The 16,573-nt window shown below is 51.8% G+C and overlaps 1 protein-coding gene across 2 annotated transcripts in view; it reads left to right on the forward strand.

Annotated features, from left to right (window-relative positions):
• Positions 1–8,765: 8,765 nt before the first annotated feature.
• CAMSAP1 (calmodulin regulated spectrin associated protein 1) overlaps positions 8,766–16,573 on the forward strand; it is a 32,944-nt gene continuing 25,136 nt past the window's right edge. The window contains exon 1 of one of the 2 annotated variants that reach the window (XM_039730706.1): positions 8,766–9,145. In XM_039730706.1, the coding sequence (XP_039586640.1) occupies positions 9,077–9,145 (69 nt within the window). In that variant the 5' untranslated portion in view covers positions 8,766–9,076. The remainder of the gene's footprint in view (positions 9,146–16,573) is intronic. The other variant, XM_039730707.1, reaches the window with a different exon arrangement.

The following is a 16,573-nucleotide window of genomic DNA, read 5'->3' on the forward strand; positions in this document are numbered from 1 at the left end:
TTTGCCAGAAGACTGACTTGAGATTTCAGGGAGGAATTCTGAGCTGTTAAGAACAGAACTGACTCTGAATATCCAGCTGGTGTTTATGACTGGGCTCTGCAGGTGTTACTTTTCTAGCAGTCTGCTAAAAAAAAGGGGTTTATTTTCAACTCAGTGCAACATGATTGACATCTGTCATCATCCCTGCCATGCCTTGTGCTTCACAGCCCTGCAGGAAAGGCAGAAGAGGCAAATCTTGCAGAGAAAGCAGGTGGAGACCCTGTGCTTAAACAGCACAAAGGTGTCCTGTCAGACAGGGAGATCCTGAGCAGCTCTGCAGTCCCCTCTGAGGTGTGGGAGGGATTTATGTGCAGTTGGGGTTTTTTTAAACAAAAATGCAGCAAGATGCAACCCGAAAGCCTACAACAAGTTTTGGCCTGAACTTGGCATCTGCTCTGTGCTGTCATGCAGCTGAGGCACTGAAGTTGCCAATTTCTCATAATTAATATGAAGGGTGGGGAAATCAAAACAGCCTGAGATTTTATCTTGTCTTACTATCCCAGGATTCTTTTATTTTTTTCTAATTTTGTAATTTCATATTAAGCTTTACAGTTGATGACTGCTGAAATATTTACTTCTACATTTAGAAATTCCAGGCTTTATAGAGATGTTTCTTCTGTTCAAATTGGACAGTAAAACCATTTTTGTGGGCTCTTGCTAAGAATAGACTGACAGCATGACATGAAATTATAACCTTGTCCTGTAACTGAAGCCAGGAGCCTGATCCTGCACCCCAGTGAGCTCAGCACAGATACTCATGAGTAGCTGGACTGAATATTGTGGTCTTATGAAAGGTTTTGATTATTTAATCTTTTTTTTTTTGCTTACTCCTGAAGCTTTTTGCCTGTAATAATACCAGAAGACTCTTTTTACTTGAAGCTCTTAATGTTAGAGAGAAATGTCCTTCTCTACAGTCAGGATTATGGTCAATATTCCTTTTAATGAGTGTTTTTAGAAGGCAAAGTTGGGAAAAACTGCCTAGTAGTTTGGTGGGAGGTTTTTTGGCTTCTGAGTGGATAAGGAGAGGTTCAGACTTGGCAAACAGATCCTTTGGTGAAGTTGTGGCCCTTGAAGATTGTAAAGGCTTGGGAAATGCTGGGTTTGATTTCAGGAGTCCATGGTTGGACTGCAGAGCTCAGAGGGATGAGAGTGCTCAGAGCTCCCTTGGAATGGCAGCACCCCTCAGTGCCACTGAGCTGGAGATAAAGTGTGGGGGAAAGCATCAGGAAAACAGATTCTCCTCATGTCATACAAGCTGAGAATGCCCAGGTTCAGCAGCAGCAGTTGGGAGACCCTAGGGATAAAGGAATTCTGCATTTTAGGGTGCTGGGAGGCTTGAGAAGATGTGGGTATTTCTGGATTTTGTTATTCCAGAGCTCAACACTTCCACAGCTGAAGTGTTGTTTGGGATAGCTTTAACAGACCCTGCTTGGCTTGTGAGAGCTGAAATTGCAGTGGCCAAAAGCTGAAGGAGGCCAGAATTTAGGAAGTGTGGTGTTTGCAGCAAGGAGTTGATTCAAAGCCAGCAAAAACTCCCCTGAGGTTGAAGGAGTTAATCCAGACATCGGTGGTGCTGGGTGTGAATTACACCCGGGGCTGTGTCCCATCACCCCAGGGCTGGGATTGCTGCTTCATCCCAGAAAATGCAGAGGGGAGTTGAGTCCACTGTGCTGGGAATGGCACAGATTGGCCCAGTTTTTGGAAAACCTGCAAAAGCTGAGATGTCACCACTCTGGAGCTGGAACTGCAGCCATGGGGCACAAGGAATGTGTGTGGCTTTGCCTGGTGAGGAGCTGTGCTGCCCCTGGGTGCAGGACTGGGGGATCTGCCCTGAGGGCCACTGAGAGATCCCTGAACACAGCAAAGATTTTTGTTAAATAAAACCAGCAGGTTTTGTGAGGAAGAACTGCTCCCAGCAGGGAGGATTTACAGGCTTGGGTCCTGTGCTTGTACCTCGGGTGTTCAGGTTCCAGCTAGCACAGACATGTCAGAGTTAATTTTCTCTTAACGTGGTCAGGGGAATATTTGGAAGCCTGGGAGCTGGAGCAGGAAAGGGATGGGGTGGTGGGTGACTAAGTGTGATTCTTACAGTTCCTGCTCTCTGCCCCATTGGTAGCCAGAGTCTTGTACCTTTTGGTGTTGCAGGGGGTGTTGCAGGCCTCTGCTATTTATTGAAATGTATCTAACTTATAATTGTGTCACCAAAACACTGATATTTTTAATGGCAATGTACTATATGGAAGTTTGTTCTCAGGGCTTCGTATTTATACTGTCTTTTTAGGGGGATGTATTTAAAGGGATGTATTTGGAAAATAGGCCAGTGGCTACTTTACAGCTTGGACCTTGATTGTCCTGACCTGTGAGGCTGAGCTAGTGTAACCCTCCTGCTGAACCAGCCCAAAGAATCTGCCATTCCTCCTCCCCTGGGGAGCAGGGACACGAGTCTTCCTTTAGGATTGCTGCATCCCTCCATGGGAGTGGTCACACGGGGTCACCCTGCTGGGCCTTGCACCGTTGCAAGGACGTTTGTGTTCTCCCTGCAGCTGCAGAATTGACCTGCAGAGTTCCCAAAGCAGCCATCAGGGCATTCCTGCTCTGGGAAGGTGGGAGGTTCCCTCCTGCTCGTTCCAGGGCCTCCAGCTCGTGGCTGCTCCTTGGCAGCCCCTGTCACAGACCTGACCCAAACCCTGACACTCCCCCTTTCTTTCCTCCTCTCCTGGAACCAAACTTGCATTTCAGAGATTGATTTTCATATCCAAGTAACTCTTTAGTGGTTATTGAAATCCTTTTTAGTTAGGACTGTTACAATTAACTTTTTTTAGGTGTTCACACCAAAACAAGCATCGCACCAAACGAATGTATGGCAGCACTGTCAGCAAACATTGCCTGTGGAAGGGGCACAGGTTGCTGTGAGCTCTGCTCCAGTGGCAGTTTTCCCAAAGGCTTGTGCACAGGACAGCCAGTGTTTCATCCAAAGGAACCATCCTGGTTTTCTACTTTTAATAATAAATACCATTTTTATTAACCAACAGAACAGCGGCGCTTCCAGCTGGTATTTCCACCCAACTGAGAGTCCTGGAGCTTTGGGGCTGGAGATCCTGCCTGGACCCCCCTCTCTGGGCCAGCTCCTCCTTGGAAGGATTTGTGCTGGCTGTGGCAGGGCCCTGGGGGCAGTCCCCACCTCCCTGCACGGGGTGTTACATCCATGTAACATGTGAATGTTCTCGTGGTGGGTCTCACCTCCATCCCCACATGCAGTGTAGCAAAAGGGTTTTTTTAAGGACCTCTTGCCCTAGATTTGAAGATCTTCAATGCAGATCCTGTTTGCAGCATGTGAACTTCAGTAAATGTAAATGCATTAAATTCTTACTGAATTTGGGTATAGTTTTATATCGAGCTCTGGGGAGAGGGAGGAAATTGGATCACGTTTTAAACGAAGCCCCACAAAGCCAAGTCTCTGTTGCAGCAGGTAACAGAGGCCTGTAGAGATTTTTAATTTGCATATTTTTATCATGGCTTAATGAACTGTACACGAATGTGATTTGCTAGCCACGAGGCAGCACCAGTAAAATTACATTGCGAGGTACTGACTTCACGTTTTCTCATTTCACCTGTGTATCCAGCAATTAGGTACTGCATAGGATAACTTTGATCTGGCTCTGATGCCGGCGTGTGGCATGCACAGCTCTTCCTAAGGTGTAACATTACTTTTCTAAGCTTAAACTAGGGCAGACATCCCTGAGCCTGTGGAATTCGGGATTCATTCTGGCCACGCTCGCGTGGGTCGCTGACCTCTCCCTGAGCAGGAAAACCAGCAGGATTTGCTCCCTGCAGAAATCCTCCAGGCCAAAAGCAAGGAATGCTGCTAATTTGTGATCATTTCAAGCAGTTGCTGTTCTGAAATATGTTCCTGGGAGTCAGGGAGGTGTTGGCAAAGCCAGAGCTGTTCAGCCTGGAGTTGTTTTGTGTGGAGATGTGGAACCCACAGCTGGGGCTGGAATGAATGCTGAGGCTTTAAACCTGCTCACACATAACCCCAGACACTGATGTTGTGTGTGCTGTACATTTATAATATATCTTCAAAATAAAGTTTTTTGATTTATTACAAGGTGTTCGGAGCCATCATTTGCAGGAGCAGCAAAGGTTTGTGAATCTACATTGTTCAATGGTCCTTGTACCTGCAGGTTGCTGGAATTATTTCTCAGAAAGTGGGGTCTGAGAGCTGCTCATACAGAATTTGTGCAGGAAATCCTGCTTCAGCAGCTGGTTTTGCACCTGGAAGGTGTTTCTCTATTTTTCAGGAAAAGTTGCACTTGGGGAGCTTTATTGCAAGGGCTTTGTGAAACATGATCTGGTGATCCCCTGGGATGTTCCGATGCCACTGAAGATGGATTTATCTTGACAGTTGTTGACTGACAAATTGAAATCTTTTCTTTCCCAACAAGGGAACCCTCATTAAGGAAAACAGCTCCAGCAAGCAGCAGCTGGTGGGATGCAGCAACTTGCACGTGACGTAACCAAAATTCCCATCTGGCTGTCGTGGTGCCAGCGCTGCTGTGGGAGATTGGGAAGCACTTCCAAGCCTTGGCCCTCTCTCTGGGTACCTTGGAGGCAGCTGATGGTGGTGTAAATGTGTGGGTTTATTTCTGTAAAGGAGAGAGAATCTGTAGAGTTCATTTGGGGTTTTTTGGCGGTTGGGTTTTTTAATTAATTAGCATTTTCTTCCATGTTCAGGGCAAGGAACCTGCCAGCAGCCTGTTTGTTTAGCAGTTACAGCAACTGCTGAGGAGTTGAGAGTGATTTTCATTGTGTCCCATGAGAGATGGAGGATTAGAGTGTGAGACATCAAAATGCTGCTTGTTCAGATCACGTTGGTAAATGTGGTGGTGTTGAGAGCAGGTGTTTGTGGTGTCAGGTCCTAACTCAGGTTTGCTGTAATGCACAGCAGCAGGACAATTCAAAGCTTTGGCTCTCTGCTAATTTACAATTAAAACAAAAAAAATTACCTTAAAGCAGCTTGGGGATGTATCATTCGATAATGACACTTGTGAACCTGAACTGGTACAGCAGGTCTGGGCAGAAATCCACACCTTAAAAATGAAGAAGTGCTGCTGTGTGAGTGACAGGAGGGGCTGGCATTGGCGTGTGCTTGGCAGCTCCCGCGCGCCCTCGGCGCAGGGACGTGTCCCGGGGTGCTCCAGCAGGGATGAGCCACCTCCAGCAGGGCCCAAATCCATCCCAAAGGGCGGGGAAGGGAAGCACAGCTTGCACTGGGCTGTGGAGGAGCAGCTTGGTGTTGGCAAGGTGAGCCGCTGCTGACAGCACAGCGGTGTGGCAAGAGCCGTTCCCAGCCTCCACGGGCGGCGTGCCGGTGCCATCCCAGGGCTGGGCTGGCTTTTCTCCTTCCCTGTGTTCTCTCTCTCCCATGAATTCATGGTCATGGTCACGCTGCCCCATAAAAGAGCAGAATATTGTACAATTGTCCATCAGCTCCTCTAGACAGGGTTCCAGTGACTGCCCAGAGAAGGTGTGGCTGCCCCATCCCTGGAAGTGTTCAAGGCCAGGTTGGACGGGGCTTGGAACAACCTGGTCTGGTGGCAGGGAGTGGAACAACATGGTCTGTAAGGTCCCTTCCAATCCAAATCATTCTGTGATTCTGTGAAACAGATGGAAGCAGCAGATGCTTCCCCTGGGAGCTCCTGTGCCCTGACAGCCCAGTGAGCTCAGACCAGGCTCCGTCCCCTTGGTGACAATCCTGTCATGTGCTCTCTGCTTGATCATGCCTTCCTTTAAAATTCATTTTATTATAAGAGGAATTGGCCAAAGGAAGCAGCAGCTCTGGAAGCTGCTGGGGATGATTTTGCATAGGGAAATTGGGTTTGGAGCAGAATTAAGGGAGAAATTATTTTCTCTTGTAATTCAAAAGCTTTCACTTCAACTGTAGGACTTGTGAGCTGGACGTTGTTCCTGGAAAATGGCTGGAAGCAGGGCAGGGCTGCAGGGTACGTGTGTGAGCTGGGTCTGAGTGCCAGCGAGTGTGACCTGAGCTGGGACACAGCCCAAGCCCTGCAGATCCAGTGTCACCAGGAATCCGGGCACTGCTGGGGCTGGGGGAGGGACTCCAGTAACTCGAGATGTGCTGGACCAGACCACGCTGCACTGAAATAAACCTGCAGAGGTGACCAGCTCTGTGAGCCAGGGCTGTGATTCAGATGCCTGGCAGAGGAGCTGGTGCCCATTTAGAAGGGCTGAGTTCAGAGCTGTGATGCCAGGGGGTCACTGGTGGCTCCAGCAGCACATCTAGCTGTGGGCCACCTGTGGGATGCAAACCCCACGTGCTGGGGTCCTGCACCACCCCTGCAGCCTGGGATGCAGCAGTGCAGCTTCCCCAGTGGCACAGGGAGAGTCCCAGCTCCCCAGCAGGTTTTGTTACCCATCCATCAGCAGTTGCATAAGGAGCTCTCCCACAGTGGGAAGCAGCGTGAGGCAGGAGCTGGTTCCAGCTCTGGGTGCCCGATGTGAGCAGGGGCTCCAGAGGCCCCTCCAGGAGCTGGTTCCAGCTCTGGGTGCCCGATGTGAGCAGGGGCTCCAGAGGCCCCTCCAGGAGCTGGTTCCAGCTCTGGGTGCCCGATGTGAGCAGGGGCTCCAGAGGCCCCTCCAGGAGCTGGTTCCAGCTCTGGGTGCCCGATGTGAGCAGGGGCTCCAGAGGCCCCTCCAGGAGCTGGTTGCAGCTCTGGGTGCCCGATGTGAGCAGGGGCTCCAGGGGCCTCTCTCCTGATCCCTGCTGAGGGCTGCTGGAGCCTCTTGGGGCTGTGCAGGTGTGTGGCTGCTGCTGCACCCTGAGACTGAATTATTCATGGCAGACTTGCTGTGCTTATGCATGATGTGGTTTCTTGGCTTTTATGAGCTGTAGCTGGGGCATAAACCACATTTATGTAGCCGTGAACCTCTTTTTGTCCTCTGAGGAAGGGCAGCTCCCCAGGGAATCTGTGCCCGGGAGTCCCAAACCCGCAGCAGCTCCCACACAGCCCAGCTTTGGCTGAATTATTTATTGAGCTGCTCCTCGATGTGGCTGTGCAGGACAACCCCAGGGCTGTGCTGACCCTGCTGCTTCTGCCATGCACAATCTCAGCCCCTTCCCACTGTGCAAGGGCTGGAGAGGAGTTTTGAACAGGTCTGGATTTCTTGGTACATGGGATTAGATTTTACCTGTGTCCCCATGGCCTTAGTGGGAGTGAGGCTCTGGGAGCTGCTGGACCCCCAGAAGCCCTGCACAGCTCCTCCATGAAGTGTGCAAGAGAAGGGAATAGTTCAGACCTTCAAAATCATCTGTCAGAGGACACCAGCCAGCTCCTGCCATGCTGTTGGATTGGTGTTGCAGCATCCCTGTTCCATCTGTGTGTTCCCCTGCACAGGAGCTGGTTGCCAGGCTGCCTGGGATGAATCATGGGGTGCTCTCTGCCTGTACCCCCCTGCTCCTGGCATCCTCACAGACAGGCACTTAACTCCCCTGCTCCCACACATCGGGAACATTCAGCAAAAAAAGAAAAAAATGCACAATCCCCCCCTGCAATCTGTGCTTTGGCCTCCAGTGAACCTTCCCCATCCCTCCTCTCTCCTTTCCTCCAACAAGCAGCAGCCCACTCCTCCTGCCAGCCCCCTCTCCCCACCGCATCAGCCCCATGCTGCTGCAGCCCAATCCATAAGTGGTTTGAAGTATTTCCATCCAGGCCAGGTGTCTGGAAGTAGGACAGAGCCCTTCCTGCTGGGCCCTGGTGCTGCAGCTCTGGCAGCCACGGCTTCCCTGGGCCGAGCAGTCACTCAGATTCCCTTGGGTTACCGTGGGCTGTATTTATAGTTTGCTGGGCTAAAAATAAAAGCCCCAAGTGTTGGGTTCCCTGATCCCAGCCTCATGGAAGGAGGGATGCCCAGGAGCCCCCGGGAGGGGTCTGGTGGGGGGTGTTGCCTGGGGCTGTGATGCCCTGGGGGCTGCTCCCATGGAGGGTTGATAAAAGTTTATTTTTTGGAGATGATGTAGCTGCTGCATCACTCACTGGCTGCTCTTGCTCAGCACAGAGCCTCGTGCAGGACTCTCATCCCACTAAAAATACTTCCTCTGTCTCATCAGGCTCAGTCTAACAGAGCCTGAGTGGAGGGGATGGAGCCACCAGTGCTCCTGGCTGTGGCTACCAGGTGGCACGTGAGGAAGCCCTGCACTGCCCAGCACTGAGAAAATGTGCTGCCAAATCCCCCTGAAAATGTCTGTACGTGCAGCATTGGTTTGTGCTGGTGCTGAACCCCGTGTGTGTGCCCAGCAAACATTCCTGCCTGCTCCTCACTGGTTTCCAGGCGAGGTCCCTTTTCAGCTCCCACCATGCCAGACACAAGTGCAGGGCAGTACAGGGCAGTGTTCCAGAGGGAGGATGTGCAGGAGAAACACGCCTGAGCACGAGGGGCCCCATGCATCCCCTCTAAGGAGAGACCTTCACCCATTCCTGGTGCCAGGGCAAGCCAAAGTAAGTAATTTCTGAACTGCTCCCTTAATCTGGGGCTTTGTGAACAGAACTGAAGTCCAAGGGCAGTAGGGGGGAGCAGGATCTCGTCCCTCTGGCTCTGTCCCAGTCCCGCCACACCACCAGCACCGGGCAGCTTTCAGAGCCGATGGGCTCCAGCATTTCCCCCCCTCCTGACTCCGTGGCTCTCCTGCAAAAAAAAAAAAAAAAAGAAAAGAAAATCCAAGATCCCGGCGTGGCACTGCCTTGCGGGACTGCACCTGAACGCTTTCCCCGCACAACACCTTGCAGCTTGAACCAAAACCAAAGCGGGAATATCCGCTGCCGGCATCGCCCCCAGCCCCCGGCCCCCTCCTCCGCACCTCTGATGTCACTCGGCAGGAGCGTGAGTCAGCCCGCAGTTGCCGTGGTGATGCCGGCGATGCCGGGGAGCGCGGCGCTGCCCCGCTGCCCCCCGCCCCTCCCGGGCAGCGCAGGGCACCGAGCCCCCCGGCGCTGAGCCCCGGGACGTGCCATGGGCTCCCATGCCACGGCGAGCTGCCCAGAGCCCCCGGCGACCCCCGAGGCTGCGAGGATGTCGGAGGAGGCCGGCGGTAAGTCAGGGCTGGCGGGGGTTCAGCGGCCCGGGGCTGCTCCCGGGGGTCTCTGGGGGGCTCGGAGCAGCCGTGTGTCCGCCCAGCAGGACAGACAGCGGCACCCAGAGCCCCAGCCCCACGGAGAGGGGCGGCCTTTGCAGCACCCCCTTCTGCACGTGCTCCTGGCTGCCCTGGGGGTGTCATCACCCCAATCCCAGCTGAGGGGTACGGGACTGGGGTGATGAAACCCCAGGGATTGCTCTCAGCCGGCTCCGATCCCCGCGGAGGGAATGGAGCCTGAGGCAGGGGGGTGCTGGGCTGGCAGCAGCCTGGGCACGCTGGGGAGCGGGCTGGGATGGCACAGCACGGGGGCACCAGGGCCGGACAGCCCCGCCCGTGTGGGCAGCACCCACACCCGCTGGCCGAGTGAGCAGCACGGGGATGGGGACAGAGGGGCCACCCCTGTCTCAGCAGGGCGGGACCATCACGAGCCACGCTGTGGTTCATCCCCGGGTGCTGCCCACGGTGTCGTGGTCACTCTCCTCGCCCAGACCCGTCCTGGTGCGGGGCTGTGTCCTGCCCACATCTCTGCCAGCCTCGGCAGCTGCCAAAGCCACTGGAAGGGTTGTGGGGGAATCTGGGGATGGGCACCCCAGGGCATGCAGGACCCCCTCTGTGCCCAGCTCTGCAGCTGGATGGACACACCGTGTGCCCCTGGGCTTTGGCATCCCTGCCAGGATGGGGACCAGGCTGGCCACTGCCCTCCCCTGATCCTGGGAATCTGCTCTGAGTCCCACTGCCGGTGGATCAGAGGCTCTGGCATGGTTTGATTCCCTGCTCGGTGTCTCAGTTTTACAGTCCTCAAGTTCTTGCTGTAAATAAGACCTGGACAAGCAGGATGGAGATGTTTCAATTCCTCTGACTAATTTGTACATTGCTGTATTTCTCTGGCTGCGGATTTAAGGGTGTTGGAGCGTGTGCAAGCTGGCTGGGGCCCAAGCGGGTGAGGAGGGCAGTGTTTGCCTTGGCACCTCCCTGCAGGCAGGGCAGGAGGGGACAGGGCTGCCAGGTGAAGGATTTGGCTGTGCCACGGAACTGGCAGCAAGGGGAGCTGGGAGCTGCATCCCACCAGAAGAGCAGGAGCTAAAAATACTGAATGGGAATGAGGCAAAATGCAGTGGGAAGCCACTGCCCACCCCCGCCAGGCCCTGCTGTGGGGGAATTGGAGGAGCTTTAATTTGCTTTTGAGCAGTTTTTGCTGGACTGAAGCACATCAAAATCAATCAGAGAGTTTCTGTGCTGCCCCAGGTTTATATTTGTGGAGGAAGAAGCCTTGAAATCCAGAAATCCCAGAGGGAGTTTCTGAGCTGGCCCCAGGTTTATATTTGTGGAGGAAGAAGCCTTGAAATCCAGAAATGACAGCCCTGTCCTCAAAATATCCCCTGCATTGCAAGGCCATAGCTCAAATCTGCCACAGGGAATGGCAGTGCAGGGTCAGGTACATCCCTCCCGTGGCTGGGATGGATTTCCCAGGAGCTGGCAGGCGGCGTTTGCCTTTGTGCATCCCCTGGGGGACCTGGAACAAGGCGGCCCCGGGTTTGTTCCCTCCTCTGTGTGATGGATGTAGAACATTTTGGTGAAATCACCGTGTTGTAACAGCTTTTTGGAAAGGGCTGAGCTGGCTGTGAATTCCCACAGGTAATGCTTAGCAGGGGATCAGGATGTTGTTTTTGAGGATAACCACGTGCCAGCTCATGGCAAGAGGAGGGCTCGGTGCCATGCTGATGGATGCCAGGCTATTCCTGTGCCAGGGATTTGTACTGCTCCACAATCACAATGGCATTTATTGGGATGGTGATGTTGAGTGTGTTCCATCTTGCTCTGGGCTCCTGCACCTTGCGCAGCCGGGAGCAGGGGGAAGATGTTGCATTTTGTAATACAATTATATTTTTTTTCTTGTTTGTTTCTCCTGCCTTTCACTTATTCATTGATTTGTTGCAATGCTTAAGTGGTGAAAAAGTTGGGGATAAGTCATTCTGTCTTTGCATAGTTGTACAGTTGTGGTAAATATAGTTTAACTTGAAGTGTCCTTAGGGAAAAAAATGCATTTTAGAAAGAAATCATCTGGGGAAAAAAAAATCAACAGACCCCATCGAGACTGATTTGTTTGAGCACTACCCAGATGCAGTTGCTAAAAGTGGTTTAATGAATATAAAGATACATGTAAAGATAGAAACATCTCATTTGCTCATTAATTAGATCATGACAACACTCAAAACCCTTTCAGCCCTCACCCAGCTCGTCCCTGGGGTCTCCCTGCTTGGGGTTGCCTGAGGAATGACAAAGCATGGTGGGATGAGACTCCCAGGAGAACCTGCTGGCTGTGAATGCTATTGACCCATTATCATCCTAAACATAGTCCAGGGACTTTAAAAATAAAAAAAATCATATGGATAAAAATATCTCACAAGCAAAACCCCTTCCTGTTAGTGATGCAGGCACTTAGAAGCCACCACAGCACTCCCAGAGCTGTAATTGCTGGAGGTGAGCAGAGGCCTGGGGATGGAGCTGGGGAAGGAAGCTCTGGCTCCCAGCAAGGAAGGCAGCCAGGGTGAGCTGTCACCCCTCCCTCTGCCAGCTCTTCCCCCTGGCAATAACAGAGTCATTAATTAATGTTTGCACAGCACTTTGAAGATAAGTGCTGAACACAAGTATTCTTTTAAATGTGGTGGGGCTTGTCCCTGGCTGGGGGGAAGCCCCTCTCTGTGAGGAGCAGAGCTGCCTGTGCTCCCTGCCCGTCCCATTTCTTGGGTTTGATACACATCAAACACTCCAAGCAGCAGAAAAAGAAATAAATCTGAATAACTTGTTGCACTCATCAGCATAACAGCTGAGTTGCATATACATTACCTTTGAAATAATATAAAAGCATGAATGAAACAGAGCCCTACTACCTGCACTTCATTTGTTTTCTTTATTTACATGAAAAATGCTGCTCGTTGCCTGTGGTTCCCTGATGCACAAGGCCTTGCCACTGCATATTCTCCACAGAAGTGGAGATAAAGAGCTGCTGACAGCGGCGCTGTGCCTCAGAAACTGTTCCTGTGCTGTTGGGAACGGCACTGAAGTGACACTGGAGTATTGCTAAGAATAATATCCTGCTCTGTGCTCCTTGGGGCTGGCTCTGTGAGGGGCTGTCACAGGAAACCACTTTGGACAAGGTAGGAAAGGACATGTGGAGCTGTGGGAGCAGCGAGAGCACGAGGGGGCTGCCAGCCCCCCACTCCCCCTCGAGTGATGGGACCAGTCTGTCAGCAGATATTTTAAGTGTCTTCTTGACCACATCTCCTTTTCCTTCTGGAATTTCTAGTGAGATGTAACTTTTGTTTTGAACTCTAGTATGCGCAGAAGGTTAGGATACCAAATCTGATGGGCACAGAGGAGACAGACCCCTGTGCCCCCGGGCAGTGCCAGCACTGGCCCCACGCTGTGACCTCGGATATTGACCTAAGTCAATCCTGGCTGGGGATATTAAGTGCTCAGCACCGGGGCAAACGAGGCCCTGCAGAACTAAGCACAGGGAAGCAGCTACAGCAGGGTTCAAAATGAGTCCAGGCTGAAAATAGGGCCCTGAGGAGAGAGCTGCAAGCAGCCAGGGCTGTGAGTGTGCACGAGCTGCTCGCTGCTCTGCTGGGGCCGTCTCCAGCTCTCATGGCTGCCTTGGACATTTTGCAAGGATAAGAGAGAAAAATGTTCATTCATTTGAGTGTTTTCTCTCACTGCTCCGCAGAGCACAGGCAGCAGCTGTTGGGCAAGACTGAAGGCAAAAAATCTCTTCCCAGAGAGAGCCTTTATTGGCTGCTGAGGACAAGCTGTGGCTGCCCATCCTTGGAAATGTTCCAGGTCAGGTTGGATGGGGCGTGGAGAAACCTGGGATAGTGGAAGGTGTCCCTCCCACTGCAGGGGTTTGGAATAAAATGATCTTGAAGGTCCTTTCCAACCCAAACCACCCCAGGAATGGAAGCTCTTCATCTACATACCCAGGACCTATCTTCAACCTGTAAGTCCCCAGCCACAGCACATTTATATTTTTACAGAAGATACCTTTTTTTACAACATTAATTTAGATCCGCTGTCCTCAGGGACATCAGGTATTCTGGGAGGTGACACTCTTATTCTATTTGTAGTCTCCCAATATTGATAATTGAAACAAGGTGGAAGATACCAAAATCTCAGGCTTTTATCCAGTATGGCAGAAAACAAGCACGAGGGTCCAGTTTGCTACCTGCAATGAGTGTCATGTGTGAATATGATGATTTCTCAAAGGAATTGCCTGCTAGTAATTAACCTCAGAGCTCTGCTGGAAGACAAGTTGTGTCAGTTCACGTGTACACCCACTCTCAGTGCGTGAGGAATCCAAGAGACTAATAGGAAAATTATTTCATGTAGAAAAGAAATATATTACCATTTTCCAGAATAAAAACCTTGGAGCGTGTTTAGTAGTGGAGCACAGAAAGAAACAAGCAGCACACAAATTACAGATGAATTTGTTGATGCTGAATATGGGAGAGTCATTTATTTTCTCAGGGAAAAGGCAAACACACTTAGCAATCCACTGGTGACCCTCCCACTTTAAATGCAGGCTTTTTATCTCCAGGACAAGTTTGAGGACGCTGGTGTGGGATGATGCCGAGTTCTTGACAAACCACTTCATCATCACCCAGAAAGTTTCCCAAAACATCAATTTCAGCTTCCACTTAAGGACATGCAAATGCCCTCAATAACAGAGCTTCAGGGAATTACCATAGAGGAAGAAGTGGCAGCACATTCCACACCAGACTGGAAGAGGTGCAGAGAGGAGAAAAAGGGGCAGAGCAAGAGGTAATTCCAGGGCCAGGATCCTCCGTGCAGCAGAGGCTGGGAAAGGAGAGCCTACTTTATACTTTTCCCATTTTTTATTCCAAGACTTTCAGGAGTTGATGTGATACTGGCTTGGTTTTATAGGGGTTTTCTGCTGGCTTCTTAGAGCATATTTTTGTTCCTGATAAGTTTGACAATTTGATCCTTCCTCACCTCAAGGAAAAATATGTCAGAGGAAGATGCAGGTCAGTTTTCTCCTGCTTACACCTTCACCCTCAACACAGGTCACCTGCTCCAGGAATCCAAGGCCTGTTCTGTTCCTGCTGTGGGTCCATTGCCCAATCCACCAGGAAAATGAAAACATTCTTCTCAAATATAAGGGGATTTGGATTCAGCCTTAATTCTTAATCTAAAAACAAGAGCAGCTTGTTCTGATGATAACGCCACAAATCGACAGCCTGTAACCACTGTGCTGAAAACCAAACCCTTCGAACAGAGATTATTAAACAACCAGCAAGTTGTTTGCAAATACAATTTAATTGCACACAATCCTTCAATATGGGAGAGTGATAGAGGCTGGAATAACCTTTGGACACCAGATCGTATTTCCTGGTGACACAAACAAAGAATGCCCTCCCCTTGCACTTTGAGAAGACACAGGGAAATAAACGTTAAATTTTAAGACAGACCCAAATGAATCTTTAACGGTTCTGAAATATTCATTTAATCTACCAGTTACATGCAGCAGGAAAAATAATTTATGAGAATCATAACAAAATTAGGTAGAGTAAGGTCAGTCTGCTATCGCTGTTGTGCAGCTGAACTTATAATCATGGTTTCAGTCGATGGATATGAAGATAATTCATCTGGCCAGCACAGGCATTAAAGGCTCGAAGCTCAATCATGCAGCTTCACTTTTCAGACGAGCCCTAAAACTCACTTGTGATGTGAGCTAATCTGCAGGATCCGGTTCTGGTCACGAGCCTGGTACGCAGTGGTGGCCAAAAGTGCACAGAGCTTTGGGCACCACAGGATAAGCAGGAGCTAAAGCTGTCAGAGAGCATCCAGAGGAGGCCGTGAGGACGGCTGGGTGTCTGTGCAGGGACACAGGCTGTTCTCGGTGATCCCGGTTCCTTCCAGCTCAGGATATTCCATGATCTACCCTAGGACTCTGTGACCCGATTGCTGTGCGGACAGCAGGAGACAGCGCTGGGAGACAAGAGCGTGTCTAACAGCAAAAAACCCCCACGTCTTGAACCTGTCACACATTTCTTGGTGTTGGTACAGATCATGACGTAAAGCAGGGAAAGAAATTCTCTTTTTTGCCAAGAAACATAAGATGTATAAGGTTTCAGCCTGAAAAACTGTCATCCTTTGATGGTGAGCAGGGAGTAACTCAGCAAATCTTGGTAAGGTTTCGGCCTGAAAAACTGTCTGTCATCCTTTGATGGTGAGCAGGGAGTAACTCAGCAAATCTTGAAGGACATTATTTGTAATACCATGAAGAAAAATATTGCTGATACTTTTTGATACAAACCCAATGTTTTATTGAGCTGTGCTGACAACAGAGAGAAATTTAAACCCTTCCCGCACTTAAGAAAACGACTGCTTTGCTACAGAGGAATCTCTCAGGCACCTAAAGGTTCCCACAGCTGGTGCTTTTGTGGTGAGGCAATTTCTTCGGCATTTCTGTGCTTCCCAAAGGGAAGGCTGGGATGTGATTCCGTGGGGTGAGGATGGGGATGGGGGCTCAGCAGCCCCAATTCCATCTCCTGCCCAGGAGCTGATTCCCCAAACCCCTGCAGACCCCGCATTTCCCCCGGGCTGTGGCCTGGGAGAGCCGGGACCTGCCTGACAGGTCACTGGAGTGGGACACAGCCCAAGTCACTCTCATTCACCCCATTTTGAACCAAAGAGGCTCTTTCTCCATCACGACTCCCACAGGCTGAGCCCTGGTGCTCCCCCGGCAGCCCTGGTCACCACCTGCCCCTCAAGATGGTGCAGGGGATGCGGGCGGCAGAGCTGTGAGGGCGGGAGGACCGCGATGGTTGTGGGGGCGTGAGGTGGGGCGGCTCCATGAGGGTCATGGGGGGCTGTGGCTCCGTGAGGGGCCGTGTGTCCATGAGGGCCGTGTGTCCATGAGGGGCCGTGTGTCCATGAGGGGCCGTGGCTCCGTGAGGGGCTGTGGTTCCATGAGGGGCTATGGCTCCGCGAGGGGCCATGGTTCCCTGAGGGGCCGTGTGTCCATGAGGGGCCGTGGCTCCGTGAGGGGCCGTGTGTCCATGAGGGGCCGTGGCTCCGTGAGGGGCCGTGTGTCCATGAGGGGCTATGGCTCCGTGAGGGGCCGTGGTTCCGTGAGGGGCCGTGGTTCCATGACGGGCCGTGGTTCCATGAGGTGATATGGCTCCGTGAGGGGCCGTGTGTCCATGAGGGGCCGTGTGTCCATGAGGGCCGTGTGTCCATGAGGGGCCATGGCTCCGTGAGGGGTTATGGCTCCGTGAGGGGCGGGTCCGCTCTCCTCGCGCGCGCGGGCCGGGCGCGGTCGCCATGGCAACGGTTGCCTGGCGCGCGCGCGGGCGGGCGGCG

Source organism: Passer montanus, unplaced genomic scaffold (genome assembly GCF_014805655.1).
Source record: "Passer montanus isolate IOZ18808 unplaced genomic scaffold, ASM1480565v1 scaffold73, whole genome shotgun sequence".
Lineage (NCBI taxonomy): Eukaryota > Metazoa > Chordata > Aves > Passeriformes > Passeridae > Passer > Passer montanus.